This window comes from Muscardinus avellanarius, assembly GCF_963383645.1.
Source record: "Muscardinus avellanarius genome assembly, chromosome: 8".
Lineage (NCBI taxonomy): Eukaryota > Metazoa > Chordata > Mammalia > Rodentia > Gliridae > Muscardinus > Muscardinus avellanarius.
In genome coordinates, this window is record NC_137794.1 from 10409395 (window position 1) to 10426654 (window position 17260).

Below are 17260 nucleotides of genomic sequence, written 5' to 3' on the forward strand. Positions count from 1 at the left end.
TCTTCTGCTGTGGAAAGAAAGGACACTTCCAAGATTGATTTCCTGCTCGTGGCAATCGGCAGCTCTCTTAGGGTTCACTTGGGCTGGCCCAGGTCCCAGCAGCTTTGCTTATCAGTGGAAGCTTCCTGCTGGTGCTAGATCAAGCCGAGAGACTGCCTGACCGACGCCGAGCCACACTAATGAAGCTGCTAAGTTACGCTCATTGGAAAAGTCCAGGGAGACTCCCGATCCCTCGGCTTTAATTAGCAGACGTTTCAGACAGCGGAGCTTGCCTTTACCCAAGCAGACAGTCTCTGAAGAAAAATGATCCTACCCTAGGTGACCTGCTGATTAGCCTTAGATGGTTCGATGTGTTCTAATTTTGTTTCCAGTTCCTCTGTCTGAATCCTCCCACCCGGCCAAGCTAGAGCAGGCACTGTCTGGTCCACTGGGTAGAAGTGTTCTGTGTCTGGAATGATGGTGCACTTTGGAAACAACCTGCTCAAGCATGATTAGCTGATGTGGGAGGTTAAGAAGTGAACAAAAATGATCAGGAGTTCTAGCTGGAAGAAAAAAATTTAGAAAGGCACTCGGAGCAATTATGCTCTGCTCAGCTTTCCCCAGGGCGCAACACAGTCCCGCTGCCTTATCTTTCTTCCCTTATGAAGACTATAGGAGCCGCAGAGGACAGTACTCAGAGGTGGAGTGCAATGCTTACTGAGTTCAGAGGTGGCCATGTTCCTGCCACGTCCCGCACGCAGGCGCACCTCGTCTTTTTTTAATTTTTTTTTTTTTTTTTTGGTGGGTCTGGGGATGGAACCCATGGGCATCTGACCTCCGTGCTACACACCCCCTGCCCTATTTTTTATTCTTTTTTTTGAAACAGGGTCTCACTGAGTTGCAAAGGGCCTCACTAAGTAGCTGAGGCTGTCCGTGAACCGCGATCCTCCGGTCTCAGCCTCGCGAATGCTGGGATTACAAGCGTGCCCACCACGCCCGGCTCAGCACCTCGTCTTTTTTATAGACAAGATTCATCCACACCATGAGCCCATGTGGTCAAGGATTGTCTTTTGATAATATTGTGTATTGGCTTTCCCAATCTAAGAGAATATGGTTGTTGCATTAACAGATGTGCCATATTTTTCTTCCTTAAAACCTCCCACCCAAGCCGGGCGTGGTGGTGCATGCTTGTAATCCCCACGCTTGGGAGGCTGAGACAGGAGGATCGCGCAGGTTGGAAGCCATTCTCTGCTGGCTTAAGAGACCCTGTTTCCAAACAAAATATAAAATAGGTCTGGGAGTATAGCCTGGAGGTAGAAGGCCCCTGGGTTCCATCCCCAGTACCACCAAAACAAACAAACAAAACCTTCCGCCCAACGTGGTGGCCATGTCTGTAAGACAGAAGGATCTCAGGTTGGAGGCCAGCTCCAGCAACGGAGACTCTGAACAACCTAGTAAGACCTTGTTCCAAAAGCAAAAAATAAAAAAAGGGCCAAGGATGTAGCTCAGAGGTAGAATGCTCTTTGAGTTTAAGCCCTGCTAGCACAAACAAACAAAAACCTTTCATGACCATTAGCTTAATTTATAGCAAATAATCAAATATAGTCAGGTTACACATAATGATTTTGTTAGTATGGGATGCAGACTAGTCAAGCTCAAAATCCACAGAATAATGCACCTATGTATGTCTTTATAATATTGAAATGTTTTTCGAAGGGTGGGAGTATATTGGTAATATCTATTTTACTAATGTTTTACAAAATTTTCATATTTATGTCAAGTGTTCCTACTTGTAAAATAGCAATAGCCTTATTTTTCAAAAATTATAAAAGTAGACATTCATTGTTCAAAACTACTATAATGATTACATCTACCCGAGAAGTAAAGTAAAATTCCCTATAATGCCACCACGTCATGATAGTAGTATTCGTGTGTGTGTGTGTGCGTGTGTGTGTGTGTGTGTGTGTTACTGTTGACTGAACCCAGGGCCAGTCTATCTCCAAGGTATACCCCTACTCCTTTTTATTTTTTTTTGTTTTGAAACAGGGTCTCGTCTCGCTAGGCTGCTGAGAGCCTCACTATGTTGCTGTGGCTGTCCTCGAACCTTCCGTCCTCCTTTCTTGGCCTCCCAAGCACTGGGCTTGCAGGCATGCGCCACCACCACTGACTAACGGTATTGTTTGGATTATATACACTTCGATCACTTTTATTTTTGCGTCGTATTTGTATGTTTACAAAAACAAGACACATGCTTTTAATTTGCTTTTTCCTGTAACAGTGTCTTTCATTCAGTTGTTCAGCAAATCTTATTTGCCAGATCCGATGGGCCAGCCAGTCTGTGTTCTAAGTGCAGGAGAAAATACAGTGAAAAAGTGGGACACGTATGTATCACGTGTCTGATTATTGTAATACGTGGAGAGTTTTCTATTGTACAGACTTACAGTTTACACAATCATATCTTCATTTTAGGATGTCAAGATGTTACTTACAAGGTTTTCCTAAGTACAGGGGGCAATAAGCACTGACCTTTTGCAAATCCAGAGCCATGTTCAAATCGTCTCTGCTAATAATAGGATTTTGCTGGTAGCGCTCCTCTTCAAAATATGACTTCATAAGCAGTGATATGATTCTTGGCAGATGTGGCCACAAAGATCAGTCACTGCGAGCCCAGCAGTCCCTCACTCGAGGGAGGACTGTAGAGATCCTGGAGGCGTATGAGGCTGTATCCTGCACCACCTCCATCTCAAAGGCCGCTCAGATGATTGCGGGCCTCATAAACGGGCACCACGCTGTCGCTTCAGCATGGTTCCCTCTCAGCATTTATGCTTAGGCAGTGATGTGTGAAGCTGGCCTTTGGGGGTTCCTGGAAACAGTTCTTTTGCCCTCTTGGATGGGAAGTATTGCAGTTTTGTATGCAGTTTTTGTATGCCACCTTCCTGCCATCTGTTTGATTCCTACTAGACTTGGTGGCTCAAGGCGATGCCATAGGGTCCATTTGTTGGTGACTTTGGCACCCTGTTTGAGGTTCAGTACCACGCAAAGAATAGCTCAAGCAAATTATAAAATTTTACACTGCTAGAACTTGTACCAGTTATACCCTCTAACCCTCAAGGACCTTGAGATATAGAGAGGTTGAGTGATCCGCCTAAAGTCACAGAGTTAGTTGTACAGCTAGAATTAGAAGTCAGGAGTGCTAGCCGGGCATGGTGGTGCATGATTGTAATATTGGTACTTGGGAGGCTGAGACAGGAGGATCGCGGGTTCAAGGACAGCCTTAGCAAATAATGAGACTCTTATCGACCTAGTGAAACCCTGTTTCTGAATAAAAATAAAATAGGGCTGTGGTGTGGCTTGGACGTAGAATGCCCCTTCCATCCCCAGTACCAAAATAAATAAAGAAAACGTCTTCCATGGTAAACTCTGCCAGTGTCCCATATATGGAGTTATTATTAAATTCTCTACTTGCTCATCTGGGAGATGCTTTCTGGCCAGCACGTGACATGAGTAGCAAAATGCAGTGGTTACTGTCAGCGTCCGCGCTTCCCAGCGGCAGCTGACATATGACGTTCATTTTAGACTTGTGATTGGAATGTGTCATCGCACCAGCTCCTCAAAGCCAGCCGCAGTGAGCTGCATGTCTTGTGGAAGAGCCCCAACAGGTTTATGATCACACTCATCTGTGCTGCGGGCACACTTGGATTCACTGGTACATTCCACCCGATTTTGTGGAAGTTACATTTTGTGTGTGTGTGTGTGAGTGTGTGTGTGTGTGTGTGTGTGTGTGTGTGTCATTTTTGTTTCCTCTTGGAGAGTACTGGCATCCGAATTACAGATCAACTAACCGAGAAGGTTTGCAGTAGTGATTGTTTGTTTTTATAAGGCTGGCTGCAAAGTATCTTTGTCAGGAGAGCAGAGAAGCATCTCTAAAATTTCCAATCATCAAAAATTGCCGAAGTTAGCCGGGCGTGGTGGCGCACGCTTGTCATCCCCGCGCTTGGGAGGCGGAGACAGGAGGATCGCGCAGGTTCGAAGCCAGCTGCGCTGGCTTTAAGAGATCCTGTTTCCAAATAAAAATATAAAATAGGTCTGGGAGTGTAGCCCGGAGGTAGAAGAGCTTCCAGGAACCCCAGTACCACCAAAAAAAAAAAAAAAAAATTGCCGAAGTCTAGTCTGAGAGTGCATTTTTGGGGGGCATGGTTTTGGAGAGACCACACTCCAGGGCCATCTGCTAAGCTTCACCTCCTGGATCTGCCCCGTGCTGCGTGACCTTGGGCAAGCTACTTAATCTTCCTGCCTTCTGTTTTCTACTAGTGCTGCCGCCAGGTCATTATTGGGACGTTTTTGTTTGTTTGTTTGTTTGTTTGGTTGGTTGGTTGGTTGGTTGATTTTTGCAGTACTTAGAATAAAATCTGGGGGCATTCTACCTCTGAGCTACACCTCCAGCTCTTTCTGTTTTTTTGTTTTTAAACAGGGTCTCACTAAGCAACCCTGTGCTGGCCTCAAAATTGTGCACCTTCCATCTCAGCCTCCCAATATTGGAATTACAGGTGTGTACCATTGTGCCTGGCTTCTTGTTGGGAAGCTTAAAAGAGGTAATAAAGCCAGACGTGGTAATTCAAGTACCTGGGAGACTGAGACGGGTTCATGGGCAGCCTCTGCAACATGATGCCCTCCAAAACTTTCAAAATAAAAAATAAAATAGGGCTGGGGTGTATCTCAGAGGTAGAATGGCCCTGGGTTCAATTCCCAATAAAACACACACACACACACACACACACACACACACACACACACACACACACGGTAATATAATAACCTGGGCATGGTGGCACATGCCTGTAAACCCAGTACCTAGGAAGCTGAGATAGGAGGATCAAAGTTTTGAGGCCAGCCTCAGCAACTTAGTGAACCCATCAGCAACTTAGCAAGACCCTGTTTCAAAAAAGAAATGATAGTAAAAAATAAAGAGGTGATATTTACAAAGCATCTAAGACACTATCCAGTATTTGCTATTATTATTATTCTGACATTTTCATTCCATTCTTTCATTTATCCAACAACAATGTACTGGAATATCCTCTCTGTGCTTGGCATAGTGCTAAATAATGATTCCCAGTCCTCGAAGAACCTTGTAGAACCAGGCGTGGTGGCACACTGTAATCCCAGTCCTTGGGCGGCTGAGACAAGAGGTTTGCAGATATGAGGACAGGTCCTCCGCAACTTAGTGAGACCCTGTTTTCAAATAAAATGTAAAATAGGGCTGAGGGTGTAGCTCAGAGGTAGAATGCCCCTGGGTTTGACTTCCAGCACCACAAAAACAAAACAAAGAATCCCGTAGTCTAGTGGGCGGACATAGGATGTAAAGATGATATAGCAGGTGTGTAGTATGGAAATTGTCATACTGAAGAGCTGCGATTGCCATGGCAACACAGGTGGAGAAGCGCTTCTCAAAGGAAGCGTGCACAGGAGATGTTTGGGCTGGGACAAGAAGAACGAATAGGAGTCGGTCGGTCGTCTTCGGCGATGGGCGTCCCAGGCATGTGCGGGATCAGAGAGACCCAAGAGGGGGCAGAATAACTCACACAAGCAGGGTGGCAGAATGGAGCATGGCCCAGGCAGAGACCCGCAAAGAGGGACCAGAGAGACCTCCTGCACCCTAGAGAGGTCCCCACGAAAGATGATGGGGCTTACATTTGGAAAGTGGCCAAATTCAGACCCAGCTAGAGTTCTGAGGGTGTGTGGAGCACTTTGGAGGAACTTCTAGTCAACAATCCAGGCCTCGGCCGCAGAGTAGCCAGGGGTAGCCGGGCGTGGTGGCGCACGCTTGTAATCCCTGCGCTTGGGAGGCGGAGACAGGAGGATCGCACAGGTTCGAAGCCAGCTGCACTGGCTTAAGAGACCCTGTTTTCAGCTGGGCGTGGTGGGGCACGCTTGTAATCCCCGCGCTTGGGAGGCAGAGACAGGAGGATCACGCAGGTTCGAAGCCAGCCGCGCGCGCTGGCTTAGGAAACCCTGTTTCCAAATAAAAATGTAAAAATAGGTCTGGGAGTATGGCCCGGAGGTAGAAGGGCTTCCAGGAACCCCAGTACCACCAAAAAAAAAAAAAAAAAAAAAAGAAACCCTGTTTCCAAATATAAATATAAAAAATAGGTGTCTGGGAGTGTAGCCCGGAGGTAGAAGGGGTTTCTAGGAACCCCAGTACCACCAAAAATAAGAATAGCCAGGGGTATACATATATGTATATAGCCTTTGAACTGGGGAAGAGCTGAACAGAGAAAGGACCTGTTTGTAGGAGAAGAGCTTAGAATTTGTGTCTTAGATAATAATCATATTTCCATTTTTTAAAACTATCCCCATGGGAGAGTGAAATGAGGGTGTTGTTGTGCAGGTCATTACTTGAGAACGAAAGGGCGTTTATGAAAATTCTGTGCTCATCAGCAACATAAGATTTGAAGGCACGAATAAAGGGAAGGATGTAGAATTGGAATGGACAAATCGATTCCAGAAATGTTGAGATAAAGTCAGATCCCCATTTACACGTAGGAGCGGGGTCCAGCCTGGACTGGTAGAGATGCTGGAGGATACTGAGTCTGCAGTCCCCGTGGGGCGTTCAGTTAGGCCCATACAGTGTGGCTGGTCTGGCAGGAGGTGTATTTGGGAATCAACTAACGCCGAGTTTCTGGGTGACTTACCAGGTGAGAGGCAGCGATGCTGCGAAGGGTGGGCCTTTGGGAACACAATTGGAAGGGATATTGGGAGACAGGGCGGAGAGGGTGGTGTCACTTAAGAGAGGAGGCCCTGGTTAGCAACAGGAATCCTGCCGAGCTCAGGACAGATGAGCCGTGCAGCAAGCTAACAGTTTCAGGGGAGAGAAATGAGTCCCATCTCTTTTCTGTAACATGAAACCTAAGCTTTAGCTCTGCCACAGCATTTACCCCACTTCCTGCCTCCTTATTCCCCAACAGCTCCTCTGCTCGTGTACCCTCAAGAAGCCAGAACACGTTTTTTTTTTTTTTTTTTTGTATTGGGGATGGAACCCAGGGGCATTCAACCTCCGAGCTATACCTTCTGCCCTATTTTTTATTCTTTATTTTGAAACAGGGTCTCGCTGAGTTGCAGAGGACCTCACTAAGTAGCTAAGGCTGTCTTCTAACCACGATCCTCCTGTCTCAGCCTCCCGAATGCTGGGATGACAAGCGTGCCCCACCACGCCCGGCTCAGCCAGACCACTCTTACGCTCATGTTTCACCCCCCTGAATTCTATTAAGCCTTCCAGACCTAACATAAGCCCATTCCCCATGGCTGCCCCAGTTGTTCCGGGCATCCTCAGCTCTAACCGGCCTCAAACTTGCAACCCTCCTGACTCTACCTACCAAATAGGAGTTTTAAGGAAGATTTCAATGTCAGTTATCAGCTGGGTGTGATGGCACACACTTATCATCCTAGTACCTGGGAGGCTGAGATAGGAGCGTTGTTGCAGGTTCAAGGACAGCCGCAGCAAGTAGTGAGACTTTATCAACCTAGTGAGATCCTGTTTCAAAATAAAAATAGGGCAAGCCGGGCGTGGTGGCGCACGCCTATAATCCCCGGTGCTTGGGAGGCGGAGACAGGAGGATCCGCACAGGTTCGAAGCCAGCCGCGCTGGCTTAAGAGACCCTGTTTCCAAATTAAAATATAAAAAATAGGTCTGGCAGTGTAGCCCGGAGGTAGAAGGGTTTCCAGGAACCCCAGTACCACCAAAAATAAAAATAAAAATAGGGTTGAGGGTGTGGTTCAGAGGTAGAATGCCCCTAGATTCAACCCTCAGTGCCACTATCAGTGGCACTAATAAATATATTCATTAAATAAATAGATTAATTAATTAATTTCAATTACCCAGGAGTGAACCCTGGGCAAGGGAGATCATTCCTAGGTAGCCTCTTGGTCAGTTGATGACCACATTGGCCTAGGCAGGTATTAGGGACAGGCCAGGAGTGATTCGGGGTTCTCACTCAGAGGAGCCACCCAGCAAGCCTGGAAGGTGTGCTGTGTGCCTACATCAACATAGTGATACCAGTATATGGTTTTCCTTTAAAATGAGCTCAAACTGCCGGGCGTGGTGTCGCACGCTTGTAATCCCAGCATTTGGGAAGCTGAGACTTGAGGATCGCGGTTCGCCGACAGCCTCAACTACTCAGGAGGCCCTCTGCAACTTAGTGAGACCCGGTTTCAAAAATAAAGAATAAAAAATAGGGCAGGGGGTGTAGCTCAGAGGTCAAATGCCCCTGGGTTCCATACCCAGACCCTAAAAAAAAGGGGGGGGGGCTCAAACTTGCCAGATGTGGCAGCTCACACTTGTAATCTCAGCACTGATCTCAGGCTGAGACAGGAGGATCGCACAGGTTCGAAGCCAGCCTCAGCTACTTAGTAAGGCTCTCAGCAACTTAGTGAGACCCTGTTTCCAAATAAAATATAAAATAGGTCTGGGAGTATAGCCCAGAGGTAGGAAAGTCCCTGGGTTCCATCCCCAGTACCACAAAAAAAGGGGGGGGGGCTCAAACTTCACAGCTGATCCTTTGAACCCTCCTTTCTTCCTCCTTCCTCTCTTTCTCCCTTCCTCTCTTTCTCTTTCTCTCTTTCTTTCTTTCTTTCTTTCTTCCTTTCTTTCTCTCTCTCTCTCTCTCTCTTTCTTTCTTTCTTTCTTTCCTTTTTTTTTTTTTTTTTTTTTTGCGGGTCTGGGGATGGAACCCAGGGGCATTCAACCTCCGAGCTACAGCCCCTGCCCTCGTTTTTATTCTTTATTTTGAAACAGGGTCTCACTGAGTTGCAGAGGGCCTCACTAAGTAGCTGAGGCTGTCCGCAAACCGCAATCCTCCGGTCTCAGCCTCCCGAATACTGGGATCACAAGCGTCACCACGCCCGTCTTCCCTTTCTTTCTTTCTTTCTTTCTTTCTTTCTTTCTTTCTTTCTTTCTTTCTTTCTTTCTTTCTTTCTTTCTTTCTGCAGTACTGGGGACGGAACCAGGGGCATTCTATCTCCAAACGACACCCCAGCCCTATTTTTTTATTCTTTATGGTCTCACAGAGTTGCAAAGGGCCTCACTAAGTAGCTGAGGCTGTCCTGGAACCACTGTCCTCTTGTCCCAGTCTCCTGAATGTTGGGATTACAAACATGCGCCACCACGCCTGGCCCTCTGAATGCTCTTTCTGAAGTGCCGCCCACTCTGGCTTGGTAACAGTGAGGCTTACGGGGGAGGAGGCAAGACCACCGTGAACAGTGGCTTCTAAAGTTACTGTTGATAGAAGAATTCTCTTACAAAAAGCAGTGTAGTTGTATTGATTTATCTCAGAAAACCAATACACGGCATGTTGGAGCGGGGGGAGTAGTTGCTAAGAAATAGACAAGAAATAGACCCCCCTCTCTGACCACAAGTTGAGAATTTTCATGACCCCACATATCCAAAGGAAATTTAAGTCCTTTTCACCACAGATAAGAGGACTTGGATCCTTGCAATGCCCTCGTTGCTGAGTGAGACAAGGAATCATATTCTGAGTTAGAGGCCATTGTGATTGTGTCCCTGGACTACCTGATTCCTCTGGTATCAGATTACACAGTCCAGAAAATGGAGGGTTTTGTTGTTGTTGTTTTGTTTGCGGTAGTGGGAATGGAACCCAGGGACATTTTACCTCCAAGCTATATACCTCCAGCCCTATTTTTTATTATTCTTATTTTGAAACAGGGTCTCACTGAGTTGCAAAGGGCCTAAGTAGCTGAGGCTGTCTGCGAGCCACAGTCCCAGGAGATGGAGTCATTAAAGAGAATCAAGCCGGGCGTGGTGGCGCACGCTTGTAATCCCAGCATTTGGGAGGCTGAGAGCTGAGGATCGCGGTTCGCGGCCAGCCTCAGCTATTTAGTGAGGCCCTCTGCAACTCAGTGAGACCCTGTTTCAAAATAAAGAATAAAAAAATAGGGCTGAGGGTGTAGGTTGGAGGTAGGATGCCCCTGGGTTCCATCCCCAGTGCTAATAATAATAATAATAATAATAATAATAATAAATAAAGAGAATCAAAGACTGGTGTGGCTATGTTTTTAAAGATCTTAATTGCTCACAGAAATTGTCCATTTTGTCTTCTGTGTTCCTTTTCCTTTAAGGTAAAAGTTAATATCCCTTTGGTCTTATATTTCTCTGTTCTTTTGTTCTATAAACCTCTCTCCCACGCCGGGCGTGGTCGCGCATGCTTGTAATCCCAGTGCTTGGGAGGCTGAAACAGGAGGATCGCACGGGTTCGAAGCCAGCCTCAGCTACTTAGTGAGGCTGTCAGCAACTTAGTGAGACCCTGTTTCCAAATAAAATAGAAAATAGGTCTAGGAGTATAGCCCGGAGGTAGAAAAGCCTCTGGGTTCCACCCCCAGTACCACCAAAAACCAAAACAAAAAAAAAACAACAACAAAAAAAAACTCTCTCCCTAGTTTATTTTCTGTGAGAGTGAAGTAGAGACGATTTTCTGAAAAGGGCAGATTAACATAAAGCCACAGACTTGTCAACACGAAGCCACGGGGAAGTTAGCGCTGTGAGGACCAGATGCCTGGCAAGGTCAGCTGTGCTGTCGTGGTTTTCTGGAGAGCAACAATAAAGGCGACATCACGTTCTGTCCTTTCTCAGAACAGACAGATGCGAGCTAGTTCTCAGGACTGAATCACCCTCCATTCCACCCATTAGACAACCAGAAGCCAAAGTCTTCGTCTTTAGAAATTCGGTTGAGTCATTAGGTTTATAAGAACCTGCAATTTAATAGATAGCCTATTTTAAGGGATCGGAAGATAAGAAGGACCTGTGTGGGTTATGTATTATTTAACTCTGGATGCAGGACTGTCTCATCTTGGATTGGTTTGGGTACCCAAAGGTAATGGGAAACCCTTGACATTAGATGACATCGATGGCCCTACGAGGAAATACCGCTAGAGAGCTCGTCTTCTAAAACCGTGTCCTACCGTCTCACCTCAGTGTCCCCCAACCATCTAATCAGACTGGTGATTTCATCTAATTTTCCTTCTCTGCTTCACAAAAGAGAAGAGAATCCTGTTGTCTAAAGAAGAAAGCAACAAGCCTGGATGCACGGATAATATGTTGCTAACAGCAACAACTTGAAAAAACATCCCTTTTCCAAGGGCCCATTTTGGCAGCGTTTCCTGTTTAAGGTCAGTTGTAGAAGCCCAAGCACTTGGGTCCCTCTGCTGGCCGACAGTGGAAGTACTTCTTAGATTTTTTTTTTTTTTTTTTTTTTTGGTTTTAAGTGAATTAAAATATTTCCATGATCTTTTTTTTTTTTTCCCCCTTCCACACACTCTGTGTGCCTCTTGCTGGCTAACTCTTAATTCTTAATACATTTCTTTTCTCATCTTTAATTCCTATGTTGAGACATAGGTCATAGCCTGTTCCTGATAGGAGCCCACCATCTGGTAGGTGCTGGCTAACAGGTTATAGGGGAGAGACGTACAAAATATGGAGTGGGCACTGAACTCTCTACTTATGAAACATTTCTGTGCCTCACACCAGTGATGGCAATAATGACAATTATAATTGCAATTGTTTTCTTTGCATTTGGATCCAAGCATATTTTATGCCTGTACTAGTATATTGCGGTTATAATCCTAGTGAGGTGCAATGTGATAAAACATCCATGCACACAGCTCTCCGTGTATATCCTTCTCCATCCCCACTGACCCATCCTCCCTCCTGGGAAATGTTAGTGAAATCAGTAGTAATGCTTTCACATACTGCCATAGTATTATTATTATTATTATTTTTTTTTGCGGTACCAGGGATGAAACAAGGGGCATTGTGCCTCCGAGCTACACCCCCAGGCCTGTTTTTTAGTCTTTCTATTTTTTAAAACAGGTTCTAACTGAGTTGTGAAGGGCCTCACTAAGTAGCTGAGGCTATCCACGAACCGTAATTCTCCTCTCTCTGCCTCCCGAATGCTGGGATTGCAAGCGTGCGCCACCACGTCCGGCTTTATTATTTTATTTTCTAATTTTTTTGTTCAGCACATCACAGGTCATATGGTCCTTGCATCAACCTGCGAGGGGGCTTCTCCATCATTAACTATACTTTAGGGATGAGAAACTCAGGCTAGAGTCTGTGAGTTGGATTAGGGCTCAGGTGTCTCTGGTGCCAGTGCCACCATCAGCTACACTAACACAGCCTCCTGAGAGGCTCCGGGCTTCGGCCTCATCTTGGCAGAAGTTCTTTGACCTTGCTCTCTTCCTGGAAATCTCCCTCCCATCTTCTTTTAGGAATTGTGATGTTTCCTTTAAGACCCAGTTCAGGGGTCACTTGGAGAGGCCCCTTTCCCTACCTGCTGTTTTGGTCGTGTTTGCAGGGACCCTGTGAATGGGTGCTCTCCTCTTGTGGTCCTCCTGCACACGAGCCTACTGTTTGTCTGTCTCCCAGGTAGGCTGACCTCCATGAAAGCGGGAAGCCTACTTGTCCTGGCATCCTTAGTACCTAGGACAGAGCCCAGCTCATAGAAACAGAAAGAAAGAAAAATAAGAGGTGTTTACTATGTACTGAGCGTGTGTGTGTGTGTGTGTGTGTGTGTGTGTGTGTGCGCACGCGCGCGTGCGCGCCCGCGCGCAGGGACATCTATCCCTGAGCTTCACCTCCAGCCCTATTTTATTTTTTATTTTGAAACAGGGTCTCACTAATTTGCTGAGGCTGGCTGTGAACCTCAGAGCCTCCTTTTTCAGGCTTCCAAGTGCGGGACTTATGCCTGGCTTAATGAGCCCTCATCTTAAGCCAAGCAAACCAATTCAATTTTTAGACTTTCCCATTTATTTTATTTATTTATTTATTTATTTATTTATTTATTTATTTATTTTTGTGGGCTTGGGGATGGAACCCAGGGGCATTTGACCTCCGAGCTACACCCCCCTGCCCTATTTTTTATTCTTTTATTTTGAAACAGGGTCTCACTGAGTTGCAAGGGGCCTCACTAAGTAGCTGAGGCTGTCCAAGAACCGCGATCCTCCGGTCTCAGCCTCCCAAATGCTGGGATTACAAGTGTGCGCCACCGTGCTCAGCTTAGACTTTCCCATTTAACCTTACAACAGCCCATACCATATACAAAATTATTGCTCACATTCTACAGATAAAGAAACAGAGGTTTAGAAAGTTCTGTAACTGCTGGGCGTGATGATGCATGCTTGTAATCCCCGCACTTGGGAGGCCGACACAGGAGGATCGTACAGGTTCGAAGCCAGCCTCAGCTACTTAGTGAGGCTCTCAGCAACTTAGTGAGACCCTGTTTCAAAAAAAAATTTTTTTTAAATAGGTCTGCGAGTATAGCCTGGAATGAGAAAGCCTCTGGGTTCCACCCCCAGTACCACCAAAAAAAAAAAAAAAAAAAAAGTTCTGTAACTTGCCCAAGAACATCCAGTAAATGTCCAGACCAGGGCCTGATTTCGGGTCTTGCTGAATTTTCTTCGCATTTTATTTTTCATGCCCTTTAGTTCTTACCTGACCAGATACTTTCTGTCTTTCGGGATTAAGAAGTAGGAAATAGTGAGATTACATTTTCTTCACTAAAATTGGTAGTACCTGAGCAGCACTTGATGTGTATTGTGCAACTGATGTTTTATAGAGGAAGGGGACATTTAGATAAATAATTATTTAACTATTTTTAAGGAAATATAAAGTTCAGTTCATTGTATGCTAAAAACTTATTTATTTACCCAGTAGGCTCACATGAAATTTCACATCAATGTTATGAAACAGTTGCTATGCTCATCTGATTTACCCGTCACCTAGAAATTCCAAGTGTTAGTTAAGCCTTTCTGAGGCCTAAACTCATTTAATACGGATGTAGTTACCCAGGATAGGCAAACCCAAAATTTACTTGATTTCCAAAACTTTTTTTTAAGATGGTGGTGGTATTGAGGATTGAACTCAGAAGCATTCTACCTCTAATCAACATCCGCAGTCCTATTTTATTTTTATTTTGAACCAGGATCTCACTAAGTTGCTGAGGCTGGCCTCCAAACTGCAATCTTCCTATATCAGCCTCCCAGTTTTATCATCATACCACCCCGAATTGTGCCCAATCTCATCAGAACATATTTTTTTAAAAAACAATAATAATCTTGCTGGGCGTGGTGGTGCACACTTGTAATCCCAGCATTTGGGAGGCTTAGACAGGAGGATCGCGGTTCTCGGACAGCATCAGCTACTTAGTGAGGCCCTTTGCAACTCAGTGAGACCCTGTTTCAAAATAAAGAATAAAAAACAGGGCTGGGGGTGTTGCTTGGAGGTAGAATGCCCCTGGGTTCCATCCCCAGACCCACAAAATCATCATCATCGTCGTCATCATCATCATCATCTTTGCAATTAGACTGTCTGTTAAATTTAGGCCAATTTTAACTGTTAAGATATCCCAGAATATGCATTGGTCTCTGCCAATCAATAAACAAGTAATTTGCCTTTAATTTGAAGTTTAATTGCTTACCTCAGATTTTCAGGTTACCAGTGAAATTAGTGGGTAGCCGAAGATGAGTTGGGTACCCATGAAACAGAGGTATCATTAAGCCAGTTGTTGCAGTGGGCACCTGTACTTCCAGTTACTCTGGAGGCTGAGGCAGGAGCATCATGAGTTGAAGGCCAGCTCCAGCAACTTGTTGATATCCTGCCTCAAAATGAAAAAGGATGGGCATGTAGCTCAGTAGTAAAGTGCCCTTGGGGGTTCCATCCCCAGTAAGGCCCCAAAAAAGACTGTTATTAGTAATATCAATATTTACTATTCTTATATTTCAACAGATTTATAATATCTCAATAACAACTAGAAAACCCTATATATATTTTTTAATCTACTTCTAAGCCAGACATGGTAGCACACACTTGTAATCCCAGTGCTTGGGAGGCTGAGACAGGAGGATCCTGGTTCAAGGCCAGCCTCGGCTACTTAGTGAGGCCTTCCACAATTTAGACCTTGTTTAAAAAAGAAAGAAAGAATAAAAACAGGTCTGGGGGTGTATCTCAGAGGTAGAATGCCCCTGGATTTAATCTCCAGCACCACACACACACACACACACACACACACACACACACACACGAAATCTACTTCTAGATATCATTAAATCATTGATCTCATTCAATTGTGCCAGGGTGGCTGACAGTCCCATTTTACAAGCCGTGACTCCACCTCTGCGGTAGAGAGCAGTGGACACAGAGTCAGCTTGCTGGGATGGTGAGGGAACTCGCTCCATTGCCATCATTCCACAGATGAAGAAACTGAGGCCCCGGGAAGCCAGCTGCAGCCCCGTGCACGTTCCCTTAAGAAAAGACACCGTGTGCCGTGCCTCACTGTGGTTTTGTGGCTCTTCCCCGCAGGTTGCACCCCACCCTCAGCCGCCGCCATGACCACGGCCATCCTGGAGCGCCTGAGCACCCTGTCCGTCAGCGGGCAGCAGCTGCGTCGCCTGCCCAAGATCCTGGAGGACGGGCTGCCCAAGATGCCCTGCACTGTCCCGGAGACCGACGTGCCCCAGCTCTTTCGGGAGCCCTACATCCGCACCGGCTACCGCCCCACCGGCCACGAGTGGCGCTACTATTTCTTCAGCCTCTTCCAGAAGCACAACGAGGTGGTCAACGTGTGGACCCACCTGCTGGCGGCCCTGGCCGTACTGCTGCGGTTCTGGGCCTTTGCTGAGGCCGAGGCCTTGCCCTGGGCCTCCCCGCACTCCCTGCCCCTGCTCCTCTTCATCCTGTCCTCCATCACCTACCTCACCTGCAGCCTGCTGGCACACCTGCTGCAGTCCAAGTCCGAGCTCTCCCACTACACCTTCTACTTTGTGGACTACGTTGGCGTCAGCGTTTACCAATATGGCAGCGCCTTGGCCCACTTCTTCTACAGCTCTGACCAGGCCTGGTATGAGCGGTTCTGGCTCTTCTTCTTGCCGGCGGCTGCCTTCTGCGGCTGGTTATCTTGCGCTGGCTGTTGCTACGCCAAGTACCGTTACCGACGGCCCTACCCAGTTATGAGGAAGATCTGTCAAGTGGTGCCAGCCGGGCTGGCCTTCGTCCTGGACATCAGCCCCGTGGCACACCGGGTGGCGATCTGCCACCTGGCTGGCTGCCAGGAACAAGCAGCCTGGTATCACACCCTCCAGATCCTCTTCTTCCTGGTCAGCGCCTACTTCTTCTCCTGTCCGGTGCCTGAGAAGTACTTCCCCGGTTCCTGTGACATCGTGGGCCACGGGCATCAAATCTTCCATGCCTTTCTGTCTATCTGCACGCTCTCGCAGCTGGAAGCCATCCTCCTGGACTACCAGGGGCGGCGTGAGATCTTCCTGCAGCGCCACGGTCCCTTGTCCGTTTACTTGGCCTGCCTCTCCTTCTTCTTCTTGGCCGCCTGCAGCGCCGCCACAGCGGCCCTCCTGAGGCACAGAGTCAAGGCGAGACTGACCAAGAAAGATTCTTGAGGCTCTCCGTTTTGCAAACTGTGGGGGTGGCCTTTGTGATTTGGGGGGAAACTTGGTACAACAAGAGAAGTTGACTTCTTTTTTAATTTGTAAAGGGTTTGGTTTCTAAGTTATTATGTGTCCCCAAGGATATACTCTGACTGCAGCATTTCAAAGCCAAAGGATTTAAGAGTTTTGTTGCTAATTAAAGGAATGTTCCTTTTCCTGCTGGGCCAGAGTCTTACTGGGGAAGGGATCTTGGCCAAGATTCATGGACATTGAACTGAAGAGAGGCGTCTTCATGCCTGGAGGTTTACAGAATTATGACTGTGGCTTCGGGGTCAAATCCTACAACTGAAGGGATATTGAAATTGTGCCGGAATGTGAGGGGGTGGCTGGTCCTCACCCTATTGGAATGACCATCCTACTATGCTGGTCTTTGGGTGATTGGATAAATTGACCCAAAGACCCTGTTTTATTTTGATCTCAGATGGTCCATGGTAGAAAAGTCAGAATCTCTTGAGATTCTGACTTGGTTTGGATGACTCCATGAAACCCTTAGAAATAATGAATTACCCAGTTGATCGCTCTTCTGTCCCCCACTGTTCCACTGACCCTGTTCTCAGGACAGCTGTCTGCAGGGCTGTTGTGTCTGACGTGCTGTTCGTTCCCATCTTTACTTTGCATGGCGATACAAAGGACTATGAGGCAGTCACACGTCCGAGAGACGCTCGAAGCCATGGGTGCATTCAGGAAGCTTACTCTTGTACAGTACTAATGTAAATGGTACTAGAAGGTACAGTGCCAAGAGCCACAGGAGGCCCAGCCAACAGGCATGAGGACCATT

At 46.7% G+C, this 17260-nt stretch overlaps 1 protein-coding gene across 1 annotated transcript; it reads left to right on the forward strand.

The window, feature by feature from the left end:
* Positions 1–15366: 15366 nt before the first annotated feature.
* PAQR8 (progestin and adipoQ receptor family member 8) lies at positions 15367–16434 on the forward strand (the record flags this gene model as incomplete). Its single annotated transcript, XM_080699727.1, has 1 exon — positions 15367–16434. The coding sequence occupies exon 1, from the start codon at positions 15370–15372 to the stop codon at positions 16432–16434; it is 1065 nt and encodes a 354-aa protein (XP_080555853.1). The 5' UTR covers positions 15367–15369.
* Positions 16435–17260: the final 826 nt, after the last annotated feature.